This window comes from Geotrypetes seraphini, chromosome 15, assembly GCF_902459505.1.
Source record: "Geotrypetes seraphini chromosome 15, aGeoSer1.1, whole genome shotgun sequence".
Classification (NCBI taxonomy): Eukaryota; Metazoa; Chordata; class Amphibia; order Gymnophiona; family Dermophiidae; genus Geotrypetes; species Geotrypetes seraphini.
Genome location: NC_047098.1, coordinates 33739849 through 33757244, shown reverse-complemented (window position 1 = coordinate 33757244; position 17396 = coordinate 33739849). Strand labels below are relative to the sequence as shown.

Genomic DNA, 17396 nt, shown 5'->3' with positions numbered 1-17396 from the left:
TTTTCTGTCCCTATATAAATGCCTTTTGGAAGTTAATTTGGTCCCAAATTAATTCATTGTTAGAAAATCATGTTGCCCTTTCATATGATACTATATTATTTGGTACATCAATGAGATTTAAAAGCCCAATTTCTGCAAATAATAATAAACTTCTATTGATATTGATAGGGGTTGCCATTCAGCAGATTACAGGAAATTGGAAAGATTACACTAAACTAAATTATACTTTTTGGTGGAATTCAGTATGCCATATTTATAAAATGGAAAGGGTGCTTGTTATGCAACAAGGAAATTATCATAAGTTTAAAAAGATTTGGGGGCCATTGATTATTTATTCTAATGATCAGACATCTTAAACACCTTAGTTTTGGATAAGATATAGGGGGGTGGGGTGGGATTATGAATGATAATAATTGTTAATTATTAATATATGGGTGGGTGGGATTCTTTTATATTTATATATTTGGAGGAAAATAAATAAGATTGTCAAGTGATTAGTTAAAAATCTTTCTGATTGATTATTATACACTTGTTGTAATATTTGAAAATGAATAAAGATTTATAAAAAAAAAATAAAAAATGATAGCCCATTTGCAAGCCAAGTAACTAAGATTAGTTCTGGTAACTGGCTATGGGCACTTGAGATATATAGTCTTCACCTTTGTTTATGAGTAAGTTGGGATCTTCTTGATCTTCAGTTGGCCTTTTTCTAAGGGTCTTGAGTAGTAATACTTAAGATGTATCATTCCTAGATGGTGACATTACTTGGTAGATATTGTGTGTAACCTGCATGGCATGTGGCAAGTGTTCTGAGAGAGTCTCAGTGGCTGCGTGTTGCATTTATCTCCTCAGTCTGGTGATCACAGCACATTGCCACATTCACATTGTCATGGTTACCAAACACTCTGTTACTCTGCAGGTATTAACTAGTGATCATCCCTATGCAGTAATGTTCAACAGAGCATGGGGTTATTCCAAACCTTTCCTGCCCTAGAGTTGGTTTTGGTAAGTGATAATGAGGCTTGGAAGGAACTGTCGGAGGCTGAGAGTTTGATGGATCACATTTTCTAGACTGAGTTGTCTGGGTATCAGATGACTGTTCTCATCGTCCCCTTCCCTCATTGGCTGCTGTCTCTTTTGGATGGGCTAGTCTCTATACAGAGTCAGATACCTTCTACTCTTGGCCCTCAGGAAAATCATCAGTAACCTGTTTATGGGTCGTTCAGGAGCAGCCACTGTGTTGTCAGGGTCCATCGCTGGCCTTGAAGGAGGCTCCCAGCTTGCTCTGCGTAGAGCCACCAGCATGAGGAAGACCTTTACTACTGGTGTGGCAGCTGTGAAGAAGAAATCCCTCTGTATCCAAATCAAACTGCAGGTGGTGAGTGTGTGCTCTCAAAGGGCTGGGTGAGGGGTCCTACAGTACCGATATAAGAGCTTTGAAGACTGCTTGCTCTGTACATAAATGAGGTCTGCATGAATGTATGGGTTTGCATACAGGCGTGCCCATGGAAGGATGAGTGGCGATCATAGCTGTGCAACCTCTGATAAGTTCTCCTATCTTTCTTCATCATTTTCAGGATGCACTGATTGATACCATCAAGAAATCCAAAATCTACTTTGTTCACTGCTTCCTCCCTAAAGCTGAGGGTTGTATGGGTGAGCAGCGAGTGGTATCTGCACCACGGGCTAGCAGCAGTGAGCAGGATCTGCGCAGTGAGAGCCATGATTCTGAGCTCATGCAGCTGGATTTAGCACTACTGCGGGCGCAGCTGCGTGGGTCCAGACTTCTGGATGCCCTCCGCATGCACCGGCAAGGTAGGTGTTAACACGTCATGCCATGTAGAATATGTAGCTGAGAATGTGGTCAAGCCTAGTACTGCTGGATTTGAAAAAGGTTTGGGCAGATTTCTAGAGAACAGATTTGTTAACAATTATTAGGCAGATTTAAGGATTCATACTTCTAAAGTTTAGAAGTAATAATAATAATAATAATAATAATTTTATTTTTTTTATATACCGCCATACCCAGTGAGTTCTAGGCGGTTTACATCAATTCAAAAGGATCTACGTTATCTAGCAGATTTACAAACAAATAAAATAAAACAGTTCAGTAACAAGTAAAAACTGAAATTGACCGAGGATGGGGGAGGTTGTTGAAGACTTGGAAGAGAGGAGCAGAAAAAAAGGGGGGGGGGAATGCTGGGGGGGGGGAGAGGAAAAAGTGAGCGGGTAGGGCCGTTAGAGGTCTTGTTTGCTGAAAAGGTAAGTTTTGAGAGATTTTCTGAAGTCGAAGTAGGAGGGGGCTTCGAGGATCATTTGGGCCAGCCATGTGTTGAGCTTGGCTGCTTGGTAGGCGAAGGTTTTGTCTATGAATCTTTTATAGTGGCAGAGTTTTAGTGAGGGGAAGGCGAATAGTTGAGTTCTACGGGATTTCTTGTTTATGTGATAGAGGTTAAAGTGGGGGTTGATGTAGCTTGGAGTAGCACCATTAACCGATTTGTAGCAGAAGCATGCAAACTTGAAAAGGACTCTGGAATCGAATGGCAGCCAGTGTAGTTGGTGGTAGAAGGGGGTGACATGTTCCCATTTCTTTAGGCCGAAGATGAGACGCACGGCGGTGTTTTGGATTAATTTTAATCTCCTGGTGGTTTTCTTCTTGGCGTTTAGGTAAATGATGTTGCAGTAGTCAAGAGTGCTAAGGATGGAAGATTGAACCAGTAGACGGAAAGCGGAGTCGTCAAAGTATTTTTTTATTGTGCGTAGTTTCCATAGTACGGCGAAGCTTTTCTTGACCGTGTGTTCAGTGTGGTTTTCTAAGGATAAATTTTTGTCCAGAGTGACTCCCAGAATTTTTAGGGTGGGTTCAATAGGGAAAGTAATTCCTTTCAATTGAATAGAGTTGTTTTTGATTTTGTCATTAGGGGTGGCTAGGAAGAATTTTGTTTTGTCGGGATTGAGTTTCAGTCTGAACGAGAGCATCCAAAGTTCGATCTGGTTAAGAATATTTGTGATGTGATTAAGAAGTTCTTTTGAGAAATTGGTTAGTGGGATGGCAATTGTGATATCATCTGCATATATAAAGAATTTGAGGTTGAGGTTGTGTAGGAGGTTACCTAGGGAGGCTAGGTAGATATTAAACAGAGTGGGTGACAGGGGGGAGCCCTGAGGAACCCCACAGGTGTTGTCCCAGCTGTATGAGAAGGCATTGTTTTTGCAAACCTTGTATGATCTATTTCTTAGGAATCCCTGGAACCAGTTGAGGACCTGATCAGAAATGCCGATGTGTGCCAGGCATTCTAGGAGAATGGTGTGATCTACCAGGTCAAAGGCACTACTGAGGTCCAGTTGTATTATCAGGGCACTTGTGCCCTGGCTGAAGAGCGTGTGGAGGTGGTCAAGAAGGGAGGCTATGATGGTTTCGGTGCTGTGATCTGCGCGGAAACCTGATTGACTGTCACTTAGTATGTTGAATTTTTCAAGATATGCTGCAAGTTCCGCCTTTAAGGAACAGAGATTGGATCTGCCCCATCAGCATCTATTGGGTATTTCCAAAAAGCCCAAATTAGCCATTGTGGAGATAGTCTGAGCTTTAGGGATCATTGCTTTGACTCAGTATAGCAATTTAGGGAAGCAATAAATCCTTTGTAACGATGTTTATAGCACAGCATGAGGAAGAAATATGGTGGCGTTATCCAATATAGAGGCATCCACAAGAGTTCTAACTAGAGAATGATACAGGGACAAATTTTTCCCCGTCCCACTCTCATTTTCCCATCCCATCCCCGCAAGTTCTTTTCCTGTCCCTGCCCCATTCCTGAAAGCTGTCTTTAGCTGCACAAGCCTCAAACATTTTAAAATCATAAGTGTTTGAGCAATATGCAGTTAAGGCAGAGCTTAGAGGAATGGGGCAAAGACAGAGACAGCAACAAAACTCATGGGGACGGGATGGGGAAATTGAGTTTCTGCAGAGATGGGGACAAAATTGTCACCGTGTCATTCTCTAGTTCTAACACCTTTCAGATGTGGAATCAAGGTCTGAGGAAGGGGCAATTTCTGGCATTTACAACTCTGTTGTGACCTTTGCCTATCTTCATCCAGACTAGTTGTATCTTGGCCTGGTTTTGTCTCCTCTGCTTTGGAAGTTGTACGTGTGCCCACTGGGCACCACAGATTAGGTGTCCACTTTACATGGGATGTGAGCCTATTTTTAAGGGCAATTACACACACAATTTTGGTTATAGACTAAGTCAGTAGCTGCTTGCCTACATTTAAATGTGTCCACGTTGCCATGTCAATAAGAGGCATAAATGTGCATGATTTTACCTATGTAATGTACAGTATTTTGTAAGTTGTACATGGAAATAGGAAAACATCTGTGACACCTATGTTCTTTCCCCTGTGAAGGCTCCCTTGTAAGTGCTAGCAATCTATTACTTACATATGCAATTGGCAGCTAATAGGTGACCTATTGTAGAATGAGGGAATAATGCTTTGCACAGTAGAAAAGACTCTGGACATATGTACCTAATACAACAGAAATAGAGCCAATCTTGAGAAATTGCTAAACCAGATACGGATTATCTTCCTGATCTCAAATTGTGAGAAGGGCTGGTGCTGATTTGTTACTCCTTGGGACATAGGGAACAATGAACAGTTATTAGTAAATACGATTTTCTGAGATTATCAGGCATGAGGAAGGCAGCCTGCCTTTTTCATAATACTTAATCCATTTGTAGAACCTATGCTTTCTTACAGGTTATAGTTTATAGATTTGTCTCTATGTAGGAGAGGGGGGGGGGATGGAGGAGATATCAGAGTGAAGGATCTGCCATCCTCTAGGAGACCAAGGAAGGTAACCTCTGTGCTTGTTCTCAGTAAGTATTACTATTCCCAGTTTTAAATGAGACTCTTTTTTCTCAATTTTCAAAGTGTTGGATTATTATTGCCTGCAACCAGATCCTCAGTCCTTGCAACCAAAATTGATGAGGAGCTCATACGAACTAGCCCTGGGACTAGCGAGTCTCCCATTGCTGTCATCATCTGTAATGCTAAATCAAATTGCTGACCAGATCTGTTCATTCAAGAAGAAGGCTTTCACAGCTGATTACCTTATACATAAGAACATTCACATTACAAATCTAACTTTGCACTCCAGCTCTTCCAGGTCATGCATCAATAAAGCTTTTAGTTCTCACATCTTTGCTCGACATACTGCCCCTTGCTACTCCAGGACCAAGATTCACACACAGCCAGGGCCAATGTGACCATTAGGCAGTCACATGGGGAGGTGGGATGTGAAAAGAGGAGCTGTAGTCAAAGCAAAACAGTAGATCCTGGCAGCTGCACTAACTAATAGAAGCAGAAGCATGTACTTTTAAATCAAAGGGGTATCGGGGGATAAAAGGGGGAAGTTTGAAAATCCTTATGGGGAAGTCAGGTTGAAGGCTGAAGTAGCCCAGGTACATTTAAATGAAGAGCAGATGGGTATAACTGATGCCACATATTTTATATTGTCTTTGTGCAAATTCCAGAATTTTAAGAAAATATTGGGGAATTAAAATGTATAGTACTAAATGAAATTATCTGAGGACAAGCAGGCAGTATTTTCTTACATATGGGTGACATCATCCATGGAGCTCAGTACGGACAGTCAAAAATTGTACTGTCACTTTAAGTCTTTTGAAGACCTCCCGTATCGCGCATATGCGGGTGCCTTCCCACCTGACGTTGGCTCGTGGAACTATTAATTCTCAGTTTTCTGTGGAGCTGAGAAGCTGCTGTTGTTATTATTCATTATTCTTGTTATACCGCTTTTTTCTAACTGGCAGGTCAAAGCAGTTTACAACACTAATCTAATCTAATTTAATCCTTAGGTTTGTATACCGCATCATCTCCATGTTCGTAGAGCTCGACGCGGTTTACAGTAGGAGAAATAGGAAGAAACCACAACAGAGGGTTAGAGGTAGAAGTGTGAAGAAAATTTAGAGGATTTGGGATGCTAAGATATAAGAGTTTCTTTGATTCCTAAATTGAAGGGAGACTTACATTTTTTGAGAAAAGCCAGGTTTTCAGATGTTTGCGGAAAACTTGGAGAGAGCTCAAGTTACGAAGAGGGGAGGTAAGGTTGTTCCAGAGCTCAGTGATTTTGAAGTGGAGGGAGGTCCCTAGCTTTCCTGTGTGGGAAATGCCTTTTAGCGAGGGGAAGGATAGTTTTAATTTGTGGGAGAATCTAGTGGTATTAGGGTTTGAGGAATTCCAAGAAAGAGGGATAAAGGGAGGGAGGAAATAAATACATAAATAAAAAATAAGAAAGGAAGTACAATAATTTCAATAGGAAAGAAACACTTTTTTACATTTTTGTGCCTTCCTGTTTCGTTTTCATTTTTTCACAATTTTGTTATTTCATTTCTGTCCTCAGCCTGTTTTCAGTTCGGGAGTGTCGACCCTTTTTCAGGTTGTGATCTACTTGATCTCCCTGGACCATGGAGTCCATTGATCTTGCGTCGGCAGTCTTCCCCTTGATGTCCGAACCTCCAAGCGGCTTCAAATGGTGCACTTGGTGCCGATGGACCATTTTGGCTACAGACTCACATAACTGGTGTGTCCAGTGCCTTAATCCTGTGCACTGTGGTACTTTGTGCCAACTCTGCTTTAAACTGCAGACCAGATGCTGAAGACCGGTTATAATGTGAAAACCTTTACGGTTCTGCGAGTACATCGAGGATGTCTGCTGACTCCAATCCAAAAAATTGGTATGATTTTCCTTTTTAAATCCAACACTAAGATGGCGGTTGCACTGCAAGTTCAATCATTAAATAAAGGGGTTTCAGTACGGGCTCGATTATCCCTACGAGTGACCTAAAGCCCCAGGCAGGTAGTCATGAGTGACTAACACCTAAACTTTTTCCTACACTGAATGCGCGTTTGCACTTTATATTTACTTATTAATCACTTATTAAATGCTTTTACAAACATAAGGGTATTATGATGTACAGGGCAGGGTTTATTTAGACCCTTGGGTCTGGTGCTAGTTACCCATGAATACCTGCCTGGGGCTTTTGGTCACTCGTAGGGATAATTGAGCCCGTACTGAAACTCCTTTATTTAATGATTGAACTTGCAGTGCAACCGCCATCTTAGTGTTGGATTTGAAAAGGAAAATATACCAATTTTTTTGGATTTGAGTTTCTATACTATTGGTATTTATAGTTTTTGGTTTTTTGAAGCCTATTCTGCTGACTCCAATGTCAGTGTTCAATGTCCTACACTTTCAGTATCGACACCGATACTACTGGCATCGACAGTCCGGATGCTTCTGATTCATCGGTGCTGCCTTCTTTGGGGGGAGTTCATAAAAAGGCTAAGAAGCCCAAACACCTGTCTCCCTCTAGACATGCTACGGCCTGTGTTTCAGCATAAAGCCTGCTTCAGGGGTCTTAAAATCACAAAGTCCCTTTTTACTTTGGATAGTTTGTTAGGAGCAAAGTCTCACAAATCTGATTGTACACTATCTAATTATCATAAAATGAAATTACAATGCAAAAAAAGGGACTTTCTGATTCTAAGACCGATGGCCTGGGGGGAGGGGTAGGGGGTGCCTGAGTGTCAAGCCTTACTTTCCTGTCAATGCCTGAGCCAATCAGAAAGTAAGGCAACGGCAGCTCAGACCTGTTGGCAACTTTTGGCTACAAATGTGGCACAACGAAGTTAGAGAATCACTCAGCGATCTATAGAGAATCACTCGGAGTGATCATTTTAATATTAATGACCTCATTGCACTACATTTGCATGGCAGTATCGGAGACTGCTAGAAAACTCATACAAGACCTCGGTAAGCCGTTTTGATAATCTGCCACTAAAATAGATGCACGCTAAACTGGCTGGAAATGGTTTAGTAAGCATGTTAAAGGCAGATTTTAGTTTTGAGAATCTGGCCATCAGAGAGGACAATACTATAATTGAAAAACCTAGATACGTTATTTGCTTCAGGCTTTACTGAGGAGGATGTCAGGAGGCTACTCATTCCTAATGATTCAGAGGAACTGAAGCAAATAATCATGAAACTAGAAGATGTCATGGAGCAAATTGACAAAGAGTAACAAATCACCAGCAGCAGATGGTAGTCACTCCAGAATTTTGAAAGAAATCAAATGTGAAACTGCAGACGACTTTGGTCTGGAGATTAAAAAATACAAGGTCAGCATCTATGAGACAAACTTGGTTCTTTTTGTTACATAGAGCTTTTTGGACTCCAGTTTGTTTACAAAAGTTGGATAGCTCTAGGTCTAATAGATGCTGGCATTGTAATTTAGATGCTGGGACTCTAGATCATTTACTTTTTTCTGTCCCTTTGTCAATGCCTTTTGGAAGTTAATTTGGTCCCAAATGAATTCAATGTTAGAAAATCATGTTGCCCTATCCTATGATACTATTTTTTATCCCAGGACAAGCAGGCAGCATATTCTTAACGTATGGGTGACGTCACCGACGGAGCCCCGGTACGGACCTTTTTAACTAGAAAGTTCTAGTTGGCCGCACCGCGCATGCGCGAGTGCCTTCCCGCCCGACGGAGGAGTGCGTGGTCTCCAGTTTCTTCGTTTCCGCGGAGCGAAGAAGACGCATGTGCTTTCAACGGCCGTTGAAAACTCTCTTTTTGCCTTCCCGCTCGCGAATTTTGATCCCTTTTTGTTCTATATTTTGTATTTCGACTTTAATTTCTCTAAAAAAAAAAAACAAAAAAAACCTCGTGTTTGTTTTTCCTTTCGTTTTTTCCAGCCGGCCCCGGCGGGGCCTGTTGTAATCATACAAGCCTCCGGGTTTGATTTCGCGGAGGCCGTGTTTCCTTTCATGCCCCCCCAACCGGGCTTCAAGAAGTGCCAGCGGTGTGCACGCCCGATCTCTCTAACTGACCCACACAATTGGTGCCTTCAGTGTTTGGGTCCAGAGCATCGGGCTGACACCTGCACCCGCTGTGCTACTCTTAAGAAACGCACTCTTAAGAACCGGCAAATCCAGCAGAATATTCTTTTCGGCACCGGTTCTGCCATGGATCAGGCCCCGACGTCGACGGCACCGCCTAAATCGGCACCGACCACATCGACACCGCCTGATCCTCCTTCGGGGTCGATAGCGCCAGGTAAGCCGGCTAAGAAGCCTTCCACTTCCCTAGAGCGCCCTCCAGTTACAGCGGTGACCCCGGTCTTTCCGGCGTCCCGCCGATCCCGTAAACGCTCCGCTCCGATCTCGGTGAGTGCCTCATCATCGGCCTCCTCATCACCGGAGCATCGAGCAGCACCTATGGTACCGAAGAAAACTAAAACGGTACCGGTGCCCCCATTGGAGGACTGCATCTCGGCCATCCTCCAGGACAAACTTCAGGAGCAGCTACAGCAGCAACTCCAACAGCTCCTTCCGACCCTACTGGCACCGCTCCTTCCGGTACCAGTCCGGCCCGAGCCTCGCACCACTCCACCGGTGTCCACCCCCTCGGTACCGATGAACACCTCCATGCCGGTCTTATCTGCCCAGCCTGAACTTCAGACTTGCTCTGCAGAGGATTCCTCCCGGGACAGGGATCGACGCCGGTCTTCATCTCCTGGCACCGTATCCATGCGCTCTGGCAAGTCCCTTTCTAAAACCCGCCATACTGAGCCTGCCATCAGGGACCCAGACTTATGGGAGCAATCCCCACTCGGTACCGAGGAGGATGCCTCTTCCACAGATGAGGAACCCTCCATGGCTGAAACCACCTCTAAGCCTGAGCAATCCTCATTCACGAAATTCCTTCGGGAGATGTCCGCGGCTCTCTCGATACCACTTGAGTCCGACTCTAAGAAGTCCCAGGCCTTTTTAGATGCCTTGGACTTCGACCAACCTCCCAAGGAATTTCTCAAACTGCCCGTACATGATATCCTACGGGAAACATTTTATAAAAATTTGGAAAATCCCCTTACTGTTCCGGGTGCCCCCAGAAAACTGGACAGTTTATACCGGGTCATCCCTATTCCGGGCTTTGATAAACCCCAATTGCCCCATGAGAGCCTCCTCGTCGAGTCCACTCTCAAAAAATCTCAGGGTTCCAGTGTTTATGCCTCCACCCCTCCTGGCAGAGAGGGGAAGACAATGGACAAATTTGGAAAGCGCCTGTACCAGAATGCCATGCTGGCTAACAGAGCCAACAACTACACTTTTCATTTTTCATTTTATATGAAACACCTGGTCCAACAACTTTCTGCTCTGCAAAAATATGTACCTGAGCGTAAGGTCCCACTCTTCCAACAACAGATTTCCAACCTCCTTCAGCTCAGAAAATTCATGGTGCGCTCGATTTATGATTCCTTCGAGCTCACCTCCCGAGCCTCTGCACTGGCTGTAGCCATGCGACGCCTAGCCTGGCTGAGGGTGTCTGATCTTGATGTGAACCACCAAGACCGCCTCGCCAACGCGCCCTGCCTTGGTGATGAACTTTTTGGGGAGTCTCTAGATTCCACAACACAAAAACTTTCGGCTCATGAAACCAGATGGGACACCCTCATTAAGCCTAAAAAGAAGACTCCACCTGCGCGACCATACAGGCCTCAGTCCTCTTATCAACGTCGATTCTCTGCAAGACCGCTTAATCCTCCTCAGCAACAATCTCGCCGGCCTCGCCAACAGCAGCACACTCAGGCTCGCTCTCAGTCTCACCAGGCGACCAAGCCCCTCCCTCAGACTAAACCTCCTCAGCCCTTTTGACTCCTTTCTCCAGGGCATAGCCAGTCTCCAACCTTCGTTGCCTCTTCCTCAACCTATCGGAGGCCGCCTCACCATCTTTCTCCAACGCTGGGAGGCCATCACATCAGACCTGTGGGTTCTCAACATCATCCGTCACGGATACTCACTAAGGTTCCAGACTCTTCCCTTAGACCATCCTCCCGTAGAGTCTGCTTCTCACTCCTCCCAAACTCCACTCCTCCTCAGGGAGGTCCAATCCCTTCTCCTCCTCAATGCCATCGAAGAAGTTCCACCAGACCAAAGAGGTCAGGGATTTTACTCCCGCTACTTCCTGGTACCCAAGAAAACAGGAGATCTTCGACCTATCCTCGACCTCAGGAACCTCAACAAGTGTTTGGTCAAGGAGAAGTTCAGAATGCTCTCCCTTGCCACGCTTTATCCTCTTCTATCTCAACACGACTGGCTATGTTCCCTGGACCTCAAGGAGGCCTACACTCACATTCCAATCCATCAGGCTTCACGTCGCTACCTCCGATTCCAGATACAGAATCACCACTATCAGTACAAGGTACTGCCCTTTGGTCTCGCATCATCACCCAGGGTGTTCACCAAGTGCCTGATTGTGGTAGCAGCCTTTCTCAGGTCCCACAACCTACAAGTGTTCCCTTACTTGGACGATTGGTTGGTGAAAGCAACTACATCTCCACTTGTGCTGCAAGCCACTCATCAAACCATCTCTTTCCTCCATCTCTTGGGGTTCGAGATCAATTATCCCAAGTCGCATCTGCTTCCCACGCAGCGCCTTCAGTTCATCGGAGCAGTTCTCGATACCAATCAGATGAGGGCGTTCCTTCCTGCCGACCGGCACCGGACCCTACTTCACCTCTGTCGACAGGTGCTCCTCCACCCATCCATCCCTGCTCACCAGATGATGGTCCTTCTGGGCCACATGGCCTCGACAGTTCATGTGATTCCTCTGGCGCGACTCCACCTCAGGATACCTCAATGGACCCTTGCCAACCAATGGTCACAGACCACGAATCTTCTTTCTCATCCCATCTCTGTGACATCGTCTCTTCAGCAATCTCTTCAATGGTGGTTGAACTCCTCAAATCTTTCCAGGGGCCTTCTCTTTCATCTGCCCCCTCATTCCATGATCATAACCACAGATGCCTCCCCCTATGCATGGGGGGCTCACTTAGGAGATCTCCGCACCCAGGGACTCTGGACCCCTCAGGAGCGTCAACATCACATCAATTTCCTGGAGCTCAGAGCCATATTTTATGCTCTCAAGGCCTTCCAGCACCTCCTCTACCCTCAGGTTCTTCTCCTGTGCACGGACAACCAAGTCGCCATGTACTACATAAACAAGCAAGGCGGCACCGGATCTCGTCTCCTTTGTCAGGAGGCCCTCCGTATCTGGACCTGGGCCACAGCCCACAATCTTTATCTCAAGGCTGTCTATATCCAGGGCGAACAAAACTCCCTGGCCGACCATCTCATCCGCATCCTTCAACCTCACGAGTGGACCCTGGACCCTCCCACACTCCACTCCATCTTTGCTCGCTGGGGCACTCCGCAGGTGGACCTCTTTGCAGCTCCTCACAACCATCAGCTGCCCCAGTTCTGTTCCAGACTCTTCTCTCCGCATCGTCTGGCCCCGGATGCATTCCTGCTCGACTGGACGAATCGGTTCCTCTATGCCTTTCCTCCACTGCCTCTGATGTTGCGGACCTTGTTCAAACTCCGCAAGGACAGGGCCACCATGATTCTCATCGCTCCCCGGTGGCCCCGACAGCACTGGTTCTCCCTCCTGCTTCAGCTCAGCTCCAGGGAGCCCATTCCTCTTCCTGTGTTTCCTACTCTGCTTACGCAGCGGCATCAGTCTCTACTGCATCCCAATCTGTCTTCCCTCCACCTGACAGCTTGGTTTCTCTCGGGCTGACCTCTCCAGAGAATCTGTCCCAGCCTGTCCGCCGCATTTTGGATGCCTCCAGGAAACCCACCACGCTCCAATGTTACCATCAAAAGTGGACCCGGTTTTCCGCTTGGTGCCTCCTGCATCATCACAATCCCACCTCATTGGCGGTGGAGACCGTACTGGACTATTTGCTCTCTCTGTCCAATGCTGGCCTCAAGTCTACCTCAATCAGAGTCCACCTCAGTGCCATCACTGCTTTTCATGAGCCTATCCTCGGAAAACCTCTCATGGCTCATCCTCTGGTTTCCCGGTTCATGAGAGGCCTCTTCAATATCAAACCACCTCTACAGCCTCCTCCTGTCGTCTGGGACCTAAATGTGGTTTTGTCAGCCCTCATGAAACCTCCTTTTGAGCCTCTTGCTACTACTTCGCTCAAACTTCTCACATGGAAGGTGCTTTTCCTCATTGCCATCACCTCTGCCAGGAGGGTCAGTGAGCTGCATGCACTGGTTGCCAATCCACCGTTCACTGTTTTTCACCATGACAAGGTGGTTCTGCGTACCCACCCTAAATTCCTTCCCAAGGTGGTTTCGGCTTTTCACCTCAACCAATCTATTGTATTGCCTGTCTTCTTCCCGAAACCCCATTCTCATCCTGGAGAACAGGCGTTACACACACTGGATTGTAAACGTGCCCTTGCATACTACCTGGACCGTACCAGGGCTCACCGCTCATCTCCTCAACTTTTTCTGACCTTCGATCCCAACCGTCTGGGTCGTCCTGTCTCTAAACGAACGCTGTCCAATTGGCTTGCTGCCTGTATTGCGTTCTGTTATGCTCGGGCCGGCCTCTCACTGGAAAGAGCTGTCACGGCCCACAAGGTCAGAGCTATGGCTGCTTCTGTGGCTTTCCTCCGTTCCACGCCTATTGAGGAAATCAGTAAGGCGGCCACTTGGTCTTCAGTTCACACGTTCACTACTCACTACTGTCTGGATACCTTCTCCAGACGGGATGGACACTTCGGCCAATCTGTGTTACAAAATTTATTTTCCTAATGGCCAACCATCCCTCCTCCCTCTCTGTTAGCTTAGAGGTCACCCATACGTTAAGAATATGCTGCCTGCTTGTCCTGGGATAAAGCACAGTTACTTACCGTAACAGGTGTTATCCAGGGACAGCAGGCAGATATTCTTACGACCCACCCACCTCCCCGGGTTGGCTTCTTAGCTGGCTTATCTTAACTGGAGACCACGCACTCCTCCGTCGGGCGGGAAGGCACTCGCGCATGCGCGGTGCGGCCAACTAGAACTTTCTAGTTAAAAAAGTCCGTACCGGGGCTCCGTCGGTGACGTCACCCATACGTTAAGAATATCTGCCTGCTGTCCCTGGATAACACCTGTTACGGTAAGTAACTGTGCTATTTGGAACGTCTATGAGATTCAAGAGTCAATTTTCAGCAAATAACAATAAACTTTTGTTAATACTGACGGGGGTTGCCATTCAACATATTACTGGAAATTGGAAGGACTATACTAAGCTTAATTATACCTTTTGGTGGATTTCAGTTTGCCATATTTATAAAATGGAGAGAGTGCTTGCTATACAGCAAGGAAATTATAATAGTTTCAAAAAGATTTGGGGGCCATTGATTGCATATTCTAATGATTAGACACCTTGGACACCTTTTTATTACATAGGACTATATTTAATGTGGGGATGGGGAGGTATGTTATGTGATTTAATGGGTTTATTCCTGATGAATGGGATGGGTGGGGGAGGGGTCTTTTTTTATATGCATTTGACAATAATTGTTAGAATGTCAAGTGATTTGTACGAATTATCTGATTGAATATTGTACACTTGTTGCAAGAGTTAAAACTGAATAAAGAATTTAAAAAAAAACAAAAAAACAACAACTGCAGACCTGTTCTAACTTATCAAAATCAGGCACTACTGTGCCTGAAGATTGGAAGATGGCCATATAATACCAGTTTTTAAAATGGTCTCACGGAGTGATCTGGAACAATATAGACCAGACCAGTGAGCCTTTTGGTGGGGAACAGCCAACATAAATTTACTAAAAGGAAGTCTTTCATTACCAATCTGTTACATTTTTTGAAAGATGTTAATAAACATTTACGGCCTCTTTATAGAGATTTAAAGGGCTTTCAGGGCTATTGCCACGTGGCAGCTGCTAGCATGGCTTTGTAAAAGAGGCTGCTAGGTAAGGGTGAGCTAATTTACTGGCTTCTGAAAACCCAGGTATATTTTATCAAAGACCTAAATAAACAGTTCAAGAAATTAAAATAATTTATGTGCCAGGAAATAGTGTTTCATTGTTAACTGATTAAAAACTAGAAGACAGAGTAGGACTAAATAGCTATTTTTTTCCCAGTGAAGATAGAGAAAATAATGGAATGCCCCAGGGATCTTTACTGGGCTGGATTGTTTAAGATATTCATAAATGATCTGGAAAAGGAGGCAACAGCTAGTGAAGTGAACACATTTGCAGTTATTCAAAATTGTTATACATGTATGGATTGTGAGGTTTTGCAAGATGATCTTACAGGATTGGGGGATGAAAGGCAGATGAAATTTAATGCAAGAAAGGGTAAAGCGATACACAAAGGGAAAAATAACCTTGATTATAGGTAAACGATACTGTGTTCCTTATTTGGAGTCAGCACTCAAAAAAAAGATCTTGGAATGAGCAATGCACTAAAATCAGCTCAGTATGTGGCAATGGTCTAAAAAACAAATGGAACATTAGGAATTATTCAGAAAGGAGTGGAGAATAAAAGTGATAATGTCAAATTGCCTCTGTGTCTATCCATGGTGTGAGGAGAACCAGGGCAGGATTTAAGGTGTTGGTACCCATAGGCAGGACCAGAGATTATGGCCCTAAAGCAGATGGGCACGATGGACCACTGGTCTGACCCAGTAGCGGTAAATCTTATGTTCTATGTTCAGGGATTGAGGGGTACAGATAGGAGTAGAGGTAGGTACAAATAGGAGTAGAGGTAGGAAATAGGGATAGGATTAGAGGCAGTTACAAAATTAGTCAGGGACACTGTTCAGGCAATTGGGTCTGAGGGACCGCCGCGGGAGCGGACCGCTGGACAGGATGGACCTCTGGTCTGCCTCAGCGAAGGCAACTTCTTATGTTCTTATGTTCAGTCTCTGTAATTCCAGTAATTTCTAAAATTATTGAGCGTGTAGTGGTGAAGGATCTAGAGAGGTTTGTAGAAGAAACAGTGTGGCTAGATAGACATCAGTTTGGATTTAGAAAGGGGCATTGAGTTGAGACACTCATGTTATCTACATTAGATTTGCTTTGCCGAGGTTTAAACATAGGAACAACGTTTTGTATGGTGTCGCTGGATATATTAGCTTCTTTTGACACAGTGGATCCAAGATTATTGTTAATAATAATAACTTTATTTTTCTATACCGCCCTAGTCAGGCGACTTCTAGGCGGTTCACTTTGAAAGAAGGCTGGACAGTCAGCGAATGATAAGGAGCCTAAAAAAGAAAAGTTACATAGACGAGTTATATACTAATGGGTAAAGAATACATGAAATTGGAGCTTCCAGAGCTTGAATAGCGTTTACGGGGGGTATGTTTTAGTTTAAGGGTGGTCAGTTTTAGTCAATGAATTTGTCAATAGGGCGGTTTTTATTGCTTTTCGGAATGCATAAAAACCGCCCTATTCGACAAATTCATTGACTAAAACTAGTTATGTAAACTACAGGTGGGAGGGGTAGAATTGAAATGGTTCTGTTCCTTTTTGATGAATTGGAAATTTGTAGTTAAATGTGGAAGGGGACTGTCATCTGTGATGTCGGTGAAAAAAAGGGATTCCACAAGGATCTGCCCTGTTGGCATTATTAACATCTACATTGCGTCAATAGGGCAGGTACTGGAGGAGTTAGGAGTTCACTACCATATTTATGCAGATGATATATATTTCTTCTTTCCAGTGATGAAGGGGGTAGATTATGTTAAGGATAAATTGTTGGACTATATGGCAAAGATTAAAAACTGGATGAATGAAAAGTTGGTTTTAAATTTGTGGAAAACAGAAGCGTGAACAGTTATTGAATGTAAAAGAGTTAGTTACAGGAAGTGACACTATCAATTTTGTCACACATGAAGCTGTTAGGGGTACATTTGGATGCAAGGCTTACTATGCAGGTATATATATTACAGGTTATTAAGGGAGCTTTCTTTCAATTGAGAATCTTATCCAGAGTAAAATCTTTGATGTAAGTGCTAGATTTCAGGACAGTGGTTCAGAGTTTGGTAATTACAAAACTAGATTTTTATAATGCATTTATTTTAGGCATTGCAGAATCTAAGGTTAGGGCCATGCAGGTAGTGCAAAATACAGCAGCAAGAATGATTACAGGGTTGTCACGGTATGTGCATATTTCCCCAGTGTTAAAGCAATTACATTGGTTACCGATTACTTTTCGGGTTGACAATTGTATAGCAGGCGATCAATGGCGTGACACCTTGGTATTTTGGCACAGGTAATGTTAGTTGAGCAATTGATTGGCTGTCATTAATGTTATGAAGTTACCATGTGACATTTTATGTATGTTTTCCTGTAATCCACTTAGGTTTTAAGCGGAATAGAAATTTTTTTTAAATTTGGATTTAATGCATTTACAATATCATAAAGATATCAAGGAAAAAAAGGTTTCCAAACAAGTTTTCAGTACAACAAATAATACAAAAAACAATCCTTTACAAGCCCACT

General features: G+C 44.3%; 1 protein-coding gene across 21 annotated transcripts in view; it reads left to right on the top strand.

Annotated features, from left to right (window-relative positions):
- Positions 1–17396, top strand: part of MYO18A (myosin XVIIIA) — a 361012-nt gene that overhangs the window by 184581 nt on the left and 159035 nt on the right. For all 21 annotated transcript variants that reach the window (XM_033921174.1, XM_033921173.1, XM_033921154.1 and 18 more), the window contains 2 exons: positions 1192–1378; positions 1578–1815. In XM_033921174.1, coding sequence (XP_033777065.1) covers positions 1192–1378; positions 1578–1815 — 425 coding nt within the window. The remainder of the gene's footprint in view (positions 1–1191; positions 1379–1577; positions 1816–17396) is intronic.